This window comes from Patella vulgata, chromosome 8, assembly GCF_932274485.2.
Source record: "Patella vulgata chromosome 8, xgPatVulg1.2, whole genome shotgun sequence".
Taxonomy (NCBI): domain Eukaryota; kingdom Metazoa; phylum Mollusca; class Gastropoda; family Patellidae; genus Patella; species Patella vulgata.
In genome coordinates, this window is record NC_065886.2 from 11,852,747 (window position 1) to 11,872,302 (window position 19,556).

Consider the following 19,556-nt stretch of genomic DNA (forward strand, 5'->3'; position numbering starts at 1 on the left):
GTCCAGAAAAGTGCCATCTATTTAATTAAATGGATCCCCAAATTAAATTAATTAAAATGTTACAATTTCTATATTGATAATTATTTAACTGATCTAAAGTTTCTGTGATATATCTGATGATAATTCTATAAATATTGTTTGTGTGGAAAAAAATCTGTTTTAAATTATTTATATAATCAAATTTTGAGAAATATGTATATTTAATTATTAAAAGATTTGGATAAAACATTCTTTTGTAGTTACTTTCTTCTTTTAATTTTTAACCTTTAAAAGGATTTATAATTATTAAACATACATTATGCAAGAGCTAAATCTGCCTATTGCAGGTCTTTCTTTAGGCATGAAATGTAAACTATTAATTAAACATTAATTAACTTATCCAAACGATAATCAACTCTTGATGCCATATTATGTGTCCGATTTTCATCGGATTTGAATCTGATCTGCTGTTCGACGCCCATTGATGATTAACCGCAAAAGTGGATAATCAAGACTTTGTTAATTATGGTGACAGCTGTAACAATGGCAATCGAGGCTACAGTGATTTTAAAATAAGGTTTTCTCTGTTTGGAGTGAAGCAATTTGACTGAAATTTTCAGCATATTCCCTTTACATTATTTAGTTTTTAACTATTATAGTGAGAATTGCCAGCTCTTTATCTAATCTTCCATAATGTTTCTTTAATAAGAAAAGAAATATTTTTGCAAGGATAGTTTATTGGGTGAGATTGAAAAATCCCATTGATTTAAAAAAAGACATGGTGCAATTTTCTCTCTCATGGAACAAACAGATTATCAACACAAGTATAATGTCCGACTATTCTGCACTACAAAGGCTAATGAAGATGGTCCTAAGCCATGCCGAGTGCTAACATTAGTACTGGGTATTGCCACTGCAGTTACGATACGATATGTATTGAGATGCAGGTGCTGTGATACGATGATTCATAACCAGGTCAATATTTACCAAGAAAACAACAGGATACATGTAAATAAATAATTGACATTTGTAGTTCTGCCGATGTCGAGGAAATAAAACTGTTTTATATTACGATATTGATGCAGATCAAAATAAAGACCAAAACAATTCAAGAGTGTTTTTATCCCTATGGATAATGTATGACGTGGATAATTAAGAGCGACAGGTTACTTACAGAAGCGACAAAAAAAAAAAACCAACATAAAAAAGAATCGTGATACATCGATTCAGCGCCTTGCGATTCAATTTTGCATGGACCACTACATTTCCTTCTACTCTTCATGAAGATCCAACTGCCAATGGTTTCTTTCCAATGTGTACATGAACCCAAGTTTTTTCATCCCATCAGGATGACTAGATGCTGTTCCTTGTCTGGTCCTGTGGGGTTGGATGGCAGAATGGTTAGCGTGTGTGCGCTGTATCATAAAGACTGTCATTGAGTCAGCTGGCGTGGTTTTGATTCAGCGGTTGTACATGGCAAGGAGTAGGGTTGCCTGTCCCTCCGACTTCTAAAGACCCTACGCGCAAGCAAATTATTGAAATAAAAATTGAACGTGTTAGTCCCAAAATGACCTAGTTGGTGTTGAGTGGATGTTAAACCCCATTTCTCTCTCTCTCTTGTCAGGTCCTCCACCATGCACAGTACTGACAAGGCGAAACTACGCTGGAAAATCTTCAAAAACCTTCTCAAGTAACACTCAGACCTTCTTGTTAGTGAGCCATCATGGCTCCCCGGGAAAACTGAATAGTCAAGTATCTTTTCAGTTCCAAAACCCAACAAACAAATCTGGACAAAACTGATTAAATTATTACAAATGTTCAATAAATTTATTACCTAAACAGATCATACTACCTATGTATACAAATCATACTTCGTCACAAACAAATATAAAAGTTCTTCGCACACACTTTCTTTTAAATAAAATGTTTTTTTTTCTTTTATCACGATTCTGGTAACTTTGTGTTTGTGTCTGAAATAACTTTTCCGTCTTTGGTTTGTACTTTCCCTTCCTTTACTCCAGTAGCTATTTTTTCTGCGTAGCAAGCATCAAACAGATCTTTGGCTGTGAATTCTGTTTGGGTAATTTCTGCGGCCTTGTAAGAGACGTATGGTTTTAACTGAAAATGGGAGAATTTTATTATGATTTTTATACAGTGTTAATCATATTATTATATTTTAAGTTTATTCATTGGCATAGATAAATAGATCAGCTAATTTTATTCCCCTTTTATGGTGTAAGCTTACCCCACTGCCTGACATCAAGTGAAGATAAAAAATGTAACAATCGCTAAAGAATTCTGTTTTGCTATTCACTGTTATAACAAATACCAGAGGTGGGAACTTGATTACTGTGAATCATTTGACCTGACTTGCAACTTGAAAGAGCTAAGAACTCAAATTGCAGTGAGGGGACACAACTCTAACTCCCTTGTTCGTATGCTGACTCGTGATAAACTGGCAACTTGCGGTCCCGCAACTTTTTCCCCACATCTGACAAATACTTACTGGAAAATCTGTTAAATCTGGTACAATAAATTCTGGAATCATTTCAGGAACTTTTATAAATTTACCAGTAGCTTTCTCAATTATTCCTGTCGGTTGAACAACTGAAAAAAAAAAAGTTCTAAATTCAACAAAGGTCTATAAAAGAGTGAATTTTGAAAGATATAGAAATGATCATTTTTCATGTAGCCTACATGGAAGTAGCAAGTGACATGCGAAAGGTTCTGTATTCAAAAGCAGATTTGTGGTTTGAGTTAGGTAGCACTGTTTACCCAAGTGCATATTCTACCATTAAATTCTTATTTCAACTAGACTATTCTTAATCTTTAATAATTAATCATTTAGTCCCTGAATCTCTACTCTATTGACTACAAAATGAAATGGGGGTTTATTGTCCTGCTTTTCAGCAATGCAGGGATTAATGAGGACATGTATAATATGCCATGCAGTGTGCTATGATTCCACCTACTAACTCAGCGAATTCCAATGGCCAAGGGTTCTTTTACTCGTGTAGGCCTACAATTAATGACCTGTTTTTCGTGCCATCCGAACAACGATACTCTTTGAACTTTGAGTCTTTCCTTGCCTGACCTGGCTGTAGGTAGGGACCACTGGCAAGGGGATCGGAACCACACCGAAAACTCCCAAGGAACTTTTTCGGCTCACATCAGAGTCAAAACTTTGGCTTATTTCATCTCTAGCACCTACAAGTATAGATCTTCGTTTTATTTTACATACAGATGTACACAAACCATGTTTAGCAACCGGCATTTCGAGAGCCTGGTTTCCGCCCTTGCGATGTCGATTTACCATCTTTGCCGTGACTGGAAACCTTTTATCAAACGGAACTCTGCTTTTCTTCCCACATAAACATGATGTTGAGCTAATATATCGTAAACCAGCAGATTTTAGACCTACATTTGTCAAACAATTAACAGAAAACATTTTACTATAAATATTTAGATAAATTTTCAACCATTTTGTAAAGGGAACTAACTCTATTTTAACAGTGGTAGACGCTATTGACATGTCTCTTCCGGTCAACACGTGTTTTATGTTTTCAAGATGGCTGCGTCCTTTAAGAAAACACAAGCAAAAGCTTATCCCAAGTTTGGCGAAACTGCCACAAGAGATTCGATTTATTGGAACGATCTAACAGTTCCTGTAACCGTCAAAGAATATGGAGCTATTACACACATTGATTTCTGCCCCGTGGCTCCGTATTATATGGCAGTAACAAGTTCGGCAAGGGTGCAAATCTACAGCCCGAAAACCTGTCAAATCGTCCGGACAATTAGCCGGTTCAAAGAAGCCGCCCACAGCGCTTGTTATCGTTCAGATGGTCGACTCATGGTTGTAGGCGGAGAAGAAGCCCTTGTCAGCGTTTTTGACGTAAACAGCAAATCATCACTGCGAACATTCCGCGGGCACAATCGACCAGTCCATGTCACAAGATTTTTATCCGACAATGTCCGAGTGTTATCAGGATCAGACGATAAATCGACAAGAATTTGGGATTTGGCAAACGAAAAACAGATAATTAATTATAATAAAGAACATGAAGATTACGTCCGAAGTGGAACAACGTGTATGACGAGCCCTGATATGGTGCTAACAGGATCTTACGATCATAAAGCTAAACTATTTGATACCAGAGTTTCTGAGAGTGTTCTAACAGTAGATCATGGATATCCAATTGAAAGTGTTCTAATGTTCCCCAATGGTGGGATATTTATGACAGCGGGCGGAAATATTATAAATATCTGGGATGCGTTGGCTGGTGGTCGTCTCTTAAAATCATTGACACATCATCATAAAACAGTGACGGCCTTGACATTCTGTAGTGATTATCAAAGGTTCATGTCCGCGTCGTTGGACAGGCATGTTAAAGTGTACGATGTGACGACCTATCAGGTAGTTCACACACTTGATTACCCAGGTTCTATTTTAAGTGTGAGTGTTGCCCCTGACGATGAGTTGGTTGCCGTGGGGATGACGGATGGTTTGTTATCTATGCAGAGACGGAAAGATTCCGAACCCAAAGATTTAAAACCTGTGAAGAAAAACTCCTATAAATATCAACTACAGGCAAAAACTTATGTCGTCCAAAAAATGGATCAAGTTGTTCAGCACAAAAAACGTGAAATTTTACAAAAATATGATAAAAGTCTGAAAAAATTTGATCACAGCAAAGCATTAGACGAGGCCCTCCAGCTTAAAATTCAACGAAAACATCCAGAAGTAACAGTTGGGATAATGCAGGAATTAATGCGAAGGGGAACAATAAAAGCGGCGGTCGCAGGACAAGAACCTAAGACACTGTGCATGTTGATAAACTTTGTGCGTTGTAATTTGACAAAAACAGAATTTGCAGTGACGATGATGGATATAGCAAATTTAATCATAGAAATTTACTGGTCGACTATTGGTCAGAACAGTTTTATTGACAGTGCCTTAATGTCATTAAAAAAGGTTGTAGATCGCGAATTAGAACATATCAAAATATCCATGGAAGTTTTAGGTGCCATGGATGTTATCTTTGCAGCAGCGAATTCCAAACAATCCAACTCCACTGATGTAGCGGTAGAACCGTTAAAATCAGATCTCTCTTAAAATCGGTGCCATCTTTTTTTTTGTTGATAACTGAATGATTGTTATATAAAAATATAAATTAAATTTGTTTAGTTGTTTTGATCAAATGATATTTTATTTTAAAAATGAAAATTACAACATCATACTACCCCGTTCATTCGTTCCTGGAGTTTTATGTCCACTTCCACCAAGGGTGATATCGTAGACATACTCCACTGTATTGTCATTATTATACTACCACAAGGGGGGTTGGGTGAGCGAATGGTCTCTACCACAAGGGGGGTTGGGTGAGCGAATGGTCTAACACATGCCCTTTAGATCATAAGGGTTAGTTTCTAAGCTTATACGTGACAAGGAGTAGGGTTGCCTGTCCGACCTTGTGAGAGTTTTCTCTGGATCCTTTGGTTTCTTCCCACTGTTAAAGACCCCCTACGCTCAAGCGAATTATTGAAATAAAATTGAACCATATGTAGTCCTGAAATGATCTCGTTTGTGTCGAGTGCACTTTAAAACCACATTTCTCTCCCTTAATGGCACTCTTTGCGTACAGATTGTTGGGAGAAGAATGTTATGTGTGCCGTCATATTTATATTCTAACACCTAGCTTAGATAAACATCCATATATTCATGTTTGCAGTAATTCAATTGTAAATTCTGACTTTAATCAAATCATTTATGTCATAAACTGGATTAAACACATTTTTTACAATTTTAACTTAAAAAAATAAAGCTGTGTTCTGTAAGAATCTTTTACTTAACTGGAGAGAAGGATTTTAAAAAACTTTAAAAGTTTGGAATTTAATATTTGTAGAGAAACTTGAAAAATTTTAATCTTTGTTACCATGATATGTCCTCAAAAAATGGTAAAAGGGAGATAAATCCATTTATAAAAAGATAAAAAACAAACGTCTGGATAATTTTGACTTGTTTACAGTCGTTACTTCCTGTCACGATTTGCTTGTTATTTTCGGAATCTTATTGATCAATGATCATTTTTCAGCATGAATTCATGACGTATAAATGTTGTCATGCAATATAACTGTATTATATGTACTAGATGATCATAGACTCTACAAAAGAACACCGGTAGATTTTCATATTATTACATTTTATAAAACAAAAAACAAAACATGATTATAATCTTGCTTTCACTAGTTCAACTTTCATGACGCTTCGGATTTCCTGCAATATTTTGTGGGGTTGGGGTAATTAGGGGAATATTATTTACACAGCTTGGTGTAGGGCGAAAGGTTGGTTTTTAGAATCAATATCTCGGCGTCCATTTTTCTAATAAATGTGAGGAGTCCAAAACATCATCATGCCTGTTTATTTAAGGCATCTGTCTCAGACATTGTCAGGCACAAATTCTGGTGCCTTACATTTTGCCCGGTAAACATTTGTCTTTTTTCAGTGTTTTTAAAGGCTCAATACCACTCTTGTTGTAACTGAATAATATGTCCCAATCTTTATTCTGGTCAACAAATTGTACTATTTTACAATATTCCAATTAACTGATGATACAAATTCCATCTTAACACACCTAATTTAAAAAATAGGAAAAATTCAACTAAATGACTTGAAAAGCCTGACGTAAAGCTTTTCAAATGTGACTTGGATTTAAAAATATTTTTGAACCCTCTGGACAAGTAAAATAGGATTTAATGGATAATTTACACAACAGGTAGGACACTAACACATCTAGTACATAGAATAAGGCTATTTTTTATTTTCTGGAGCTGTCAAGCCAGCAAGAGTGTTATTGTCCCTTTAATTGATATATTTGACACATGCTCGACACAAATTCAAAATTTTAGACACAGAGTCAAAATGTTAGACGTGCTATACCTAAACTTAATGTCAATTTAGGACTTTTCACATTTCTCCACCCAATGAATGGATCTTCAACACTCTTATTCAGACACCTATAAATCACACAGGTGCTCTATTTACTTTTCTGTATCCATATTATTAATTACTATTGAAGGTAAAACATGTATAAGAGAATATCAGGATGAAGTTTAAGACTGTAAGAGAAGGGCAACAAGCCCTAGTATTTAATCATCTAGGAGAAAGTGAACTTATTGTTGGACCAAAGAGGGTAAGATTTTTATAAAACACATAATAGAATAATGTGAACATTTGTATAGCACTAGCCACACTGTCTGTATGCTATGTACGACTGTATACTATACACCTTAGCTATGGATACTGCAGTAGCAGGATTTGATTGATGAATTGTTCAACTAAGAATTAAGTCAGTCAATCAAGACAGATTAAGTAGTTAAAGGGCCAATCCCGATAATTTTCTGGAGAATAAAACTGCTTAATTTTGTGTTAAAATCCCTTAGAATCCTCAAACTAAGGGCCGAGCAACTAACTCAATATTTGTGATACGTTTTCAAACAACTTAAACCCGCCAGTCTTCATCTGGAAATGGAGACCGGTGTCCCAAGCTTTATTAGGCGGTGTCTGGATAAAACCAGACTTTTATTTTATAAAAATAATGTGTAGGTGAAATTTACCTTCCGTTATCAAGTACAGCAGATGGGTCATTCACTGTATAGACCTCTCAAGGAACGGGAATCGATTATCAGGTCACCCAACGAAAAAATTGACCCAAAATCGTAAAAGGGTTACGTGTCCGGATAAGCAGTTTTGATGTTCACGTCCAAACGATTCAATATTTTGAGCTGGAATTTTGAGACAAGGTAAATACACCACTCCTCAATATTTTGGTGCTGAAATTTTATACGTACTCCAACATTTATTTTTGAGACTCTGTTCAAGGTAGGTGTATAGACGGTATCAAATGGTAAATACGTTGATCTCTTAATTACTTAATCAATCCAGCCTATTATCAACGATAATTGGGTTGAGTGGTAGATATGCACCCAGCACACTATTTAATTTTGGAATTTTGAATATTATTCACCATGTCTTGATGTCCAATTGGGCATAATCGTGGTCAGACAATTTAGGACGTTTGGAAAATAGCTTCGGACATGTCTGGAATATACGGGCAAAATCCCATCACTGCTGCAGTCCATATTGAATTTGGTGGAAATGATAATTTATTTTTGCAATAGTCCTACAATGTGACTGCTAAGCCGATTTGATAAAACAATGTTGTCCAACCTTCAGTTGTCAAATTATTTTGAGATTTTTTTTAATATCAAACCTGTCAGACTTATTCCGCCATCACTTTTATGCACAGTTATTTCCTTTCAGCACAAAAGCTTGGCAGCCCCATTTTTTATTTGTATTGATTACATTTTAGGTATTTTTGTTGACTGGCAACCCTCTTTTTATGTGTATTGATTTTATTTCAGGTATTTTTACACCGTAAAAGGTTACAAATGTTAAAGCGATATACAGCCAATGCTCGACAATATCTGGTGTTGAAGGATAAAGATGGAGTCGTGACACATAAACAAGGGTATTAATAAATCTTACTTATAATTTATCAATTAACCCACGGCTAAATATATTTGTTAAGGCTAGCTCAATTTTTGTCAAGGTCGTTGAGATGTCAATAAGGTTAGGACACATGATTGTTGGCGAGATTGTTGATTAGGGTTACGGTAAGCATTGGGGTCCAGTGTTAGGGTTAGGGTTGGGATTAGCGCTAGCCCTGTTTTCATCTCGTGACCTATAACAAGAAATTGAGCTGGCCTTATCATTTAGCACTAACCCATTTAGCACTTGGTACATGTAAATATTCACACTGATCAGCAGTGAATATTCCCTAGGCCACTACAATCACTTAAGAGGGATGACATCGATGCGGGTTGATGAGCTCGCGATATAAACTTTTAGAACATTTTTTTGAAGTTTTAGAAAAATAAATAAAGGTGTTTGAAGTATATGTAGGTAAAAGATATTTCCTATTTAGAGTAACAGGGTATGTAAAATGAGTAAAAGCTCCATTCTGTCCTGACCAGTTTATGTTATATAAACCATGCACGTGCTATCGAGCCAATGATCAACACCTGAACTTATAAATGTCTGTCATCTTACACAGAGTTATAAAGAAGGCTTTTGCAATACCTCTGTGAAACAGATTGGTAAATATTGACTACCCTACCCCAGTTCCGTGAAGAAAGCGGGGTTGGATGGGCGAATGGTTAGCATAAAATGTTTGTCATTGTAGTCAACTGGCGTGGTTTGGATACCCTGGTTGTACGTGACAAGGAGTAGTGTTGCCTGTCCAACCTCGTGGGTTTTCTCCAGGTCCTCAGGTTTCCTCCCACTGCTAAAGACACCTACGCACAATCAAATTTTTGAAATAAAATTTAAACCATGTCAGTCCCAAAATGACCTAGTTTGTGTTGAGTGGACATTAAACCCTGTTCTTTCTCTCTCTCTCCTTGAAGAAAATAAGAGAAAAGTGATATATTACATGTAATACCGGTACATCCCAGGACAGACCGAAACAATCCGAAACTGCTGTTCCGTAAACTGCCCGTCTGAAATATGTGAATAGCTTTCTATAAATAGGACTATTTACTAGTTTGTGCAGTTGTAACAGCTGTCCATGTGACAGGGCTGTTTGAGGCTGTCTAAGGAGCTCTAGTTAGGGCAGTTTGGGGCAGTCCAAGTTGTATAAATACTAAAATAGTACTATGTGTTGTGTATTTGTAAAGTGCCCCTGAACATGTTATATGAAAGGGTGCACTATAAATATGCTGTAATAATAATAATAATAATAGTATTTAACTATTTCAGACCACGTGTCATTTTTTATAATAATTCAGTTCATGTGTCGTGTTTTATAATATTTCAGACCATGTGTTGTGTATTTTAGTCTTGTATTTTACTATTTCAGTCCATGTGTTGTGTATTTTAATACAGTATTATATGATAGTATATCTGAGAAAGCAGCCATTCAAGTTGATTCAAATCATATCATAGTTGTCTATCGGCGTCTGGAAACTGGTGGAGTTGATCGTACCATTAAACAAGGACCATGTTTGTTTGTACCGGATGTAAAGGAATGGTAAGTAACAGCTACTCAAAAATGTTTTCAAACTTACAGCTTGATTCCAAGATGGGAGCCACAGTGGCTAAGTGACTAAGACGCTGGCTCAATAGCCGGAGGTCGTGGGTTTGATCCCGTTTTTGGCCAAAGTTCATTAGGATTTTCCAGCATGGTTTCCCCTTGCCAGTGGTGCAGGATGGAGAGCCTGACAAGGACAGCTCTCTAGTCTTTCGGATGGAATGAAAAACTGTGGTCCTGTGTACATATTGGCATGCACGTAAAAGATCCCTTGGCAGTTGGAATTTGATATAAGAGTTGGCCATAGTGCCGCAGTCTGGGAAAAATCGCCCCCATAGCACAATATTTTGATTTTCGATAATAATTTCCAGGGGGATCACAGTGGCTAAGTGGGTAAGCCGCTGGCTCGCTAGCCTGGAGGTCGGGTGTTCGATCCCTGTATTGGCCGAGAAAGTTCATCCCGATTTCCTGGCGTGGTTCCCCTTGTCAGTGAAGCAGGACGGAGGGCCTGACAAGGACAGCTGTCTAGTTGTTCGGATGGGACGAAAAACCGAGGTCCCGTGTACACATTGGTGTGCACGGAAAAAATCCCTTGAAGTTGGAATTCGATATAAGAGTAGGCCATAGTGCTGCTGTCTGGGAAAAATCTCCCCCATAGCGCAAATATTATTAGGTATATGCCCATCTTCATTAGCCCTGTCAGAGCAGAACAGTAGGACTTTAAACCCCATTCCATTTGGTTCCAAGATGCATTTGGGCACATCATCACTTGTGATGTTGGCCAGTTTTAGTCAGAATTAAGCCCAAATGTTGTTGAATAATAAGTATAATGATGAAGTTAGGGTAACTCTTAATTATTGCCAGTTGAAATATTTATGTTTCAGTCATTTAATAGAATAAATTGACATGTTACACCACCAGCTTGAGTTTTTTATGTATAGCTTGGAGATGTTGTCGGAGACTAAAAACACAAAGAAATTTCTAAATCATTGCAAAGAAATTGAATTTGAAAACAAATGGGAAAACAACTTTTTATGAAAAAAAATATTTTGAGTTGCTCAGACATGAAACATTTTAAAACTTGACTGTTTCAGGTTGCACCAGTTTAAATGGCATGGTAATGATCCTGGAGACAAAGGTCGACTGGTTGCTAATGGAAACATATTTACTAAATTACAGACCATTCCTGGTCATTTTTACTATGATGTATGTTCTATTTAGTATTTTTTTTATTATCAAACTAATTCATTTGCTTACACGGGAGAGAGAGACACACACACAGAGACACAGAGAGAGTCGTCGTCCACTTGACACAAACTAGGTCATTTCGGGACTAAATCACGATTCAAATTTATTTCAATAATTCACTTGCACGTAGTGGTCTTTAGCAGTGGGAGGAAACCGGAGGATCCAGAGAAAACCCACGAGGTTGGACAGGCGACCCTACTCCTTGTCGAGTATAACCGAGGAATCGAAACCCTGCCAGTTGACTCAATGACATACCTTATGATACAGCGTGCACATGTTAACCATTCAGCCATCCAACCCCCCGCTTACAGTCGTGAGGCTCTTAAAACTATTTTTTCTTTGTAAACTAGAATAATGCCAAAGTTGAATCCATAAAGGGAATATCAGTCCAAAATGGTTCAATTCTCTTGAGTATTTACAAAAATATGATGAATTGCAAATTGACGCTGTTTGTGCAAGATAATTATGATGTCAGATAAGGCCGTAATGTTTTAGGGTTGAATTAGTTGTTAGTTTTTAATCATCCAGATTTTCTGGCGTGCTTTTCCCTTGTCAGTGATGCAGGACATTGGCGTGCACATAAAAGATACCTTGACAGTTGGAATTTGATAAGAGTAGGCTGTATTGCTGCTGTCCTCGCAAAATTTCCCTCATAACACACTGTATGGCATATGCCCAGTCAGACCAGAACAATAGGATGCTAATCCCCATTATATTTCATTTCATTTCACAACCTCGTGGGTTTTCTGCGGGTCCTCCGTTTTCCTACCACTGCTAAAGACCCCTACATGCAAGCGAATTGAACCATATGTTAGTCCCGAAATGATGTTAAACTCCATTTCTCTCTCTCTCTCTCTCTCTCTCTCCCCCATTTCATTTGGTTAGTTATTAACTTGTTATGTTTATTGTAGGTGAGAGAAGTTCGAACTAATGACGATACCATGATAAAAGTTAAACTCATGTTATTCTATGAGCTGGAGGATATTATTAAAATGGTAAGGAGTTATTGACCTACATTGTTTCTATCCAATTTGTAACCATTGTTTGATTTATTTATTTTCAAGCAATATTTCTATTCAGGATATCATTGCTTGATAAAGATACCTGTAACATACAGGTATCTTTATCAAACAATGATATCCTGAATAGGTGTGGTCTGAAACTGCCTGCTTAAATAACGATAAGAGTAATGTCCCTTTAGTTACAGTAAAAATGTCTGACAAGAAAAATTTTGAAATCCCAACACTGCCTGTATGAGTATTGAAATAAACTAAAAAGAAGTAAAGCCACTGAGTTGTGTATCTTATTAATGTTATACCTCTATTTCTAAATGTCATATAACGATAACTCTACACTTGGCTTGATTTAATTATAATAAAATAAAACCAAGTGCGAACAATCCAAACCATAAGACAGAATTCGAAGTCCTAAAAAACGTTATAGGCAAAATAGTGTATTCAAGAAAAATAGTGTAATCAGGGCGCCACACCCGCCATAGCTGCATCCAAACTATTAGGCGAAATCTCGGTAAAATAGCGTGATTGGCCAATGGACTATCAATGACAGCCTATACCGGTTTTGTTCCCAAAACAAACGGTATAGGCAAAATAGTGTAATCAGGCAAAATAGTGTAATCAGCAAATGGACTGCTCGCCGTGTACAAAATACACGACAAACAGTGGTAACAGGTGTCCGGAAGAGTAAGCTTACCCTGCCTGGCGCCACGTTGATTTGTTATATTTTTTATTACAGTTAGAAATGACACATGATCCTATTGCTGATATGATGAAGTAAGATATCATTTTATGCTGTAAAATTTAATTTAGTGCAATAAATAAGAAAAAGAACTTCATTTTGTTTCTATGTGTACATGCAAGTTTTAAATGATCACCAATTCTAGATGACATTATTTATGTTCTGCCTGCTGACCGATATAATCCGAATTTAATCAAGAAAATTATTATTTTAATTTTTTTTTTGTAATTTTATTTCAGTGCCGTTTGTGCTGATGTTATATCTTTTGCTGGTAAACTGAGGTAAGATTCTATCACTCATTTAAAGTAACGATGCACCATTGGCATTTGGCGCTAAAATATCAAATTTCTCACTATCACGAATACAAAGATAGTTCTATCACTAATACAGAGATTGTTCTATCACTGATACAGAAATTGTTCTGTCAGTAATAAAGAGATTGTTTTATCACTGATACAGAGATTGTTCTATCACTATTACAAAGATTGTTCTATCACTAATACAGAGATTGTTCTATCAATAATCGAGAAAAAATACAACTTGTAATATGAAACAAATCTGTTGTATGTACTTAAAATCCATTTGGTTGTAACCCAACCAACACACTTCTAACTTGGCACTTTACAAGGCCAATGATGAAAAATAAATTGGTTTTGAACTAGGTACTTAGAAGTTGGTTATGAATTAGGTAATTGGTTTTGAACTAGGAACTTCGTAATTTTTTATCAATTAAACCTCATTTCATTTGTAATCATTGAACAGATTGGTCTTTAAATGTTGAAAAATTCAACAAAAATATTTGATATGTGATATTTTGTTGATATTAATGAATTATGTTTTTCAGCTTTGATCAGTTTGTTGGCAAGACGAGTAAATTAAGTGAACTGTCAACATATCAACAACTTGAATTAAGTGGAAATAAAATTGGTTTTAAAATACAGAAAGTTGTTTACTGTGGTTACCATTCTAGTGATACACTTCAGGTTTGTTATCCTATTCATTTAATACAAGGGGGGTTGGATGGCCGAATGGTTAGCATGTGCTTGCTGTATCAGAAGGCCTGTCATTGAGTCAACTGGCATGGTTTCGAATCCCCGGTTGTACGTGACAAGAAGTAGGGTCGCCTGTCCAGCCTCGTGGGTTTTCTCCGGATCCTCTGGTTTCCTCCCATTGAAATAAAATTAAACCATGTGTTAGTCCCGAAATGACCTAGTTTGTGTCGAGTGGACGTTAAACCCCATTTCTCTTTCTCTCTCATTTAATACAAAAAATATTAAATACATTAATTCAAGGGGGTTGGGTGGCTGGAGGGTTTAACACATTAGATGGACACAGTTTCAATTCCCTGCTTGTACGTGACAAGGAGTAGGGTAACATGTTCAACTTTGTGGGTTTTCTGAGTCCTCCGGTATCCTCCCACTGCTAGAGATCCCTAGGCTCCCTAAGCAAATTATTGAAATAAAATTGAACCATACATCAGTCCTATAATGACCTAGTTTGTGTTGTGTGGAATTAAACCCTCTTGATTTTTATATATGAAACATAATAGCTCAGAAAATTTTTCTGTCCACAACTTTTGACATTGCAACTTTAATTTAAATTCTTCATTATATTTGATACGAAGCACTTGCTCATTTTTGATATTGAACAGATTACATTTATTAATTCAATGACGAACAATTTGGCATCTTTCCCCATATTTCAACAGTTTTGTCCTGGGTTAGAATCTTGGCGTAAGAACTTTTATAATTTTTGAACCCTGCCTTCACATGTCAGATACAGGAAAGTGTTGTCTATTTGTTTGGATGGGACGACAATTTGAGTTCCATCTGTGTACTCAGACAGAAATGTCACCTCATTTTACATTTACCTTATATTAGAGTCTCAAAAGGGTCAAAAACTTGAGTTGACAAGCCATTAAAATAAATCCCATCCCATCCCTACCCACATCATCCCATCCCAATGTCATCCCACCCCATCCCATCCTATCCTATCCTATCCAACAATATCTCATGTCATCCTATCCCATGTCATCTCATCCCACATCATCCTATGTCATTCTGTTCCACGTCATCTCATCCCATCCCATGTCATCCTATCCTACATCATCTCATCCCACATCATCCCATCTAATCCTATCCTATCTCACATCATCCTATGTCACCCTATTTCGTGTCATGTCATCCCATCCCATGTCATCCTATCTCATGTCATCCCATCCCACATCATCGTATCCCAAGTCATCCTGTCCCACGCCATCCTATCTCATGTCATACCATCCTATCCCACGTCATCCTATCCCACGTCATCCCATCTCAAGTAATCCTTTCCCACATCATCCTATCTCACATCATACCATCCTATCCCACATCATCCCATTCTATCCCATTGGTGCATCAGAAGCAGTTGAGCAATGCTTTTATATTTTAAGAGATTGTTATTTTTGTATGCAGGAGATGCAGAATAATGCCATTGAGTCGAGAACACGTCTACGGTTAAATGCTGAATTACAGAATCAAGAACGACTGATACTAGATCTTAAACTGAACAAAGAACAAGCTCGAAGTCATCTTAGTAAGTATTCACTTTTCTTGACTTGCCAAGGGAGCTGCATGGCTCGTGTGGCAGGACACTAGATTCTTCACTAAAATAACCTGTGCTTGAATCCCAAAGTTGGCCAATAAAAGCCCTTGGGATTTTTTCAACATCAGTTCCCAATTGTCAGCAACTGAGAAGAAAAGTGTTGAAGGATACAATGTAATTTTATATTTCCATGAAAACACTACTGACACTCAGATATTTCTGACAATGGTAAGGATTTTATTGTGTTGTGTGAGGGACCAAGACAAACGAAAGGATTGCCTTAAGGCAGGGGTTTCAATGCAGTTTTCAACATTGTAATCATAATCATAATGCTTAACCAGTGTCAAACATATAATATATCGTGGGTCAGATATGCTACAAATCGACTCTAGCATGTTCAACACAGCCCAATATTACTCGGCGGCACTGGGAGGGACCCCTTCCACCCTTTTCCCCCGCACATACATATAAATATTGGGGGGGGGGGGCATGGATGGGATCTTGTTCCTCATGCAAAATGATGGGTCACCACACCCTTGCCTCAAGGGCACAAACTCTAGTTATGTTACTGAACAGTTGTAAATCAGACTAACAAATAAAATTTCGCACACTTTTTTAAAATTTTATTTTAGAAAATGAAATGGAGAAAAGTCGTCAGGATCATAAACATCAGATTGAGATTTTAAAACAGTCACATGACCTACATTTACAGGAGTCTCATTACAATCAGAATTCTTTGTTAGAGTCAGAACTTATTTTAGCCCAAATAGGTGAGTTTTATTAACCCTTATAGCCCCTGGGGAGCCACGGTGGCTAAGTGAGGAAGATGCTGGCTCGCTGGCCTGGAGGACGCAGGTTCGATCGTAGTGTTGGCCAAGAAAGTTCATCAGGATTTTCCAGCGTGGTTCCCTCTTGTCAGTGGTGTTCACTGTGCACCTGGAATTCGATTTAAGAGTAGTCTGTATCGCTGCTCTCCGGGCAAAATTTCCCCCATAGCACACTGTATGGCATAAGCCCATCTTCATTAGCCTAGTCGGAGCAGAACAGTAGGGTGTTTAACCCCATTTCATTTCATTCATATTCCCTGGATATAACCACTGCTTCCTAAATCGCTCTAAAAGGTGAAATTTATTACCCAGTGTTTTATTTATGGGTTTGGTGGGAGCATGTGAACGAAATGAAGAAAATCATTATAAATGTCATTTATTCAACTTTGATTTCACCTGCATCTTCGGTATCCCAGGGGTATTCCGCTCTACTCCACTAAGCCCTGGGTTCTTTCATGGGGTATTCACAAATTCAAATTATCTGCCCCTGATGGTTTCATTCACCACATACGTTGATTTTAGAACCAATCAAATAAAACCGTTTACATACCAGTTTTAGCATCATTATTTACATTCACCACAATACAGCAACTTGCACGCTCGATTGCTCACTGTATGGCTTCTGCTCGTCTTCAATAGCAACAAAAAATCTAGGACTTAAATCCCATTTCTTTTATTCAACCTTGGGGGTTTGCCAGAGAATAAGACAAGAGATGTTTAACACACATATATGTTTATAAATATTTATAACTATCAGATAACCTGGCACTGCACGGGTTGTAAGTGGTATAACAACGAAATCTGAAGCGGTAGGCCAATGCCACGTAGCCTATGTTACTCCATGGTCCGAGCTACCCTTATACACCAAATGTCAGCCCCGGGGGAGCCCTAGTGTAGCCGCCAACACTGAATAAACAGAACAAACAGACAAACGACAGTCATAAAAAATGTATTAATTTGTATTTTACAGGTCATAAAGAGAATGAAGATAGACGGAAACTGTCATACTTACAAAAGTTACGTAATGAAAAAGTTGACTTAAATCAAGTTTTATTATCTCAGCCTATTAAAGAAGAAATTCGTATTATAAACAAATCTCTGTAGACTAAGTAACGAGGCCAGGTTCCAAGAAAAAAAAATATTTCCATGCTAACACAGTTGTTCAAACTTTTTAACAAAATTTAAAAGACTAAATAACGCGGGCAGGTTCCCCCCCAAAAAAATTGCTCAACTTTTTAACATTAATGAAAGATGCATTATGTAAGTCTGCCTATTGCAGATCTTTTGTTTGGCCTCAAGTGTTAATATAAATCATTAATTAGACATTTATTCACATGCAAAGCCCATATCCAAAGCACTGGAGTCTAGACCATCGGTTGCTTTTGATTTTTAATGGATTTAAACATGATTGCTTATTTTATTATCGTAACAATGGAAGCAATGACAATTGAGACTATGCTGTTCTTTTAACAGCAATAACTCCGCTCATGTGACCTAAATGATCAAATTATTCTCTTTTCATTATCTATTGTTTAAACTATTATTTTTAAAGCTACAATTTCATATTTTTAAGTTATATTTTTAAAATTTATTAAAATAAAGCCTTAAAATAGATGGTATCCATAAACCGTCCTACCTTGTTAAAGAATAATCCTATAAATCCTATAATTCACTATTGCCAAATGAGAAATTGGCAAAAATATTATTTTCAACTTCAAATTCCAATGTTTGAAGGTAGCTAATGCATGGAGGCAGTAGGAAAACAAGGGAGGTAATTGTGTTATTATTTCCTGTGTCAATGATTTTTAAGGGTGGGAAATAATGCCCATGGTCGTATAATAGTGAGTTGATAACCTATTGAGCAAAAGACATAGAAATAATTATGTTTTGACTTTCTTAGAAAATATGAAATTCTCGCTTTAAAACAACGTAATATTTTGTGATATCAGTCAGAGCCTCCTTCACTTCAAAACTTTCCCAGTCGCTCAATTTTTTGACGTATTTTGTTTACCTCAGGTTAGAGGGATTTTAAAAAAAATATATATATATATATATATAACTGTTTTTAGCCATATCCTAATTTTATTTTTTGAACCAGGAACTGGTCGCTAACCTTTTTTTTCTTCTTGGGGTGATGCTCTTCGAAAAAAGCCTAAGGCATGGTTCTTCATTGAACAATTCTGCATCGATTTGGTGAATTAGATTTTTGAATTAATCTTGTCCATAGTACGATCCTACTTGTTTTTTTTATGTATTTTTATGTGTTTTTACACATATAATCTATTAATTTTACTGTAATTATTGTGTTTTAAGGATAAATGTTATGAAATTGTAATTTTATTGCATGTAAATTGACTAACAGGTAAGGTTCTCCAGTCGGTCATTTGCATTGTCAGTCAGTCAGGACAGGTAAATATAACTAAAACAAGAGCCCTGGCCCCGAGTTCACAAAGCATTTCCAGTTTACTCAGAATTGTTCACCTTATGTTTAGTAAAATATAGCCCTTTTTAATACTGTTGTTATTTTAATAAGAAACTATGTGCAAAGTTATGTGTTTCTGGATCAAAGTTTGAACGTTTAGTTAATTCTTAAACATGCATTATGCAAGAGGTAAATCTGTCTATTGCAGGTCTTTCTTTAGGCTTGAAATGTTATCTAAATTATTAATTATACATTAATAAACCTATCCAGACCATAATCAACTCTAGATGGCATCGCTAGCCTTCGATCTTAAGTGGATTGTGAGCCGATTTACTGCATAACTTTCCTTCTCCATTAAACGATTAAATGGATAATCAAGACTATGCTGTTTATCGTACTGACTTTAGTAATGATGACCGAGGCTAGGCAGAAATTTGATTCGCTTAGTTCTTGGTTCATAGTGGATCAAATTGAATGAAATTTTCAGCAAATTGCCTTTACGTTATCTAGTTTTTTATAGTGAGAACTGCCAACTCGTTATCGAATCTCCCATAATGTATCTTTAAATTAAGTCTGAGAATGCTTTTTGAACTTGGGTCCTGGTATATATATGGATATTTGTACCTTACACATGAACGTGATCCCTGCTTA

At 36.4% G+C, this 19,556-nt stretch overlaps 3 protein-coding genes across 3 annotated transcripts; 2 read left to right on the forward strand and 1 right to left on the reverse strand.

The window, feature by feature from the left end:
• Positions 1 to 1,792: 1,792 nt before the first annotated feature.
• On the reverse strand, positions 1,793 to 3,488 carry LOC126829888 (39S ribosomal protein L41, mitochondrial). The gene is made up of 3 exons (XM_050560062.1): positions 3,235 to 3,488; positions 2,486 to 2,586; positions 1,793 to 2,097 (listed from the first exon to the last, which is right to left on the reverse strand). Exons 1-3 carry the CDS (start codon positions 3,425 to 3,427, stop codon positions 1,921 to 1,923), a joined length of 471 nt encoding a protein of 156 aa, XP_050416019.1. The 5' UTR covers positions 3,428 to 3,488; the 3' UTR covers positions 1,793 to 1,920.
• A 14-nt stretch (positions 3,489 to 3,502) lies between these two features.
• LOC126829876 (U3 small nucleolar RNA-associated protein 15 homolog) lies at positions 3,503 to 5,158 on the forward strand. The gene has a single exon (XM_050560041.1). The coding sequence runs from the start codon at positions 3,548 to 3,550 to the stop codon at positions 5,093 to 5,095; it is 1,548 nt and encodes a 515-aa protein (XP_050415998.1). The 5' UTR covers positions 3,503 to 3,547; the 3' UTR covers positions 5,096 to 5,158.
• An 862-nt stretch (positions 5,159 to 6,020) lies between these two features.
• LOC126830158 (uncharacterized) lies at positions 6,021 to 18,636 on the forward strand. The gene is made up of 12 exons (XM_050560450.1): positions 6,021 to 6,160; positions 7,059 to 7,172; positions 8,404 to 8,510; positions 9,900 to 10,070; positions 11,165 to 11,276; positions 12,230 to 12,313; positions 13,071 to 13,108; positions 13,313 to 13,354; positions 13,918 to 14,056; positions 15,527 to 15,647; positions 16,289 to 16,426; positions 17,454 to 18,636. The coding sequence occupies exons 2-12, from the start codon at positions 7,086 to 7,088 to the stop codon at positions 17,585 to 17,587; spliced, it is 1,173 nt and encodes a 390-aa protein (XP_050416407.1). The 5' UTR covers positions 6,021 to 6,160; positions 7,059 to 7,085; the 3' UTR covers positions 17,588 to 18,636.
• The last annotated feature ends 920 nt before the right edge of the window (positions 18,637 to 19,556 follow it).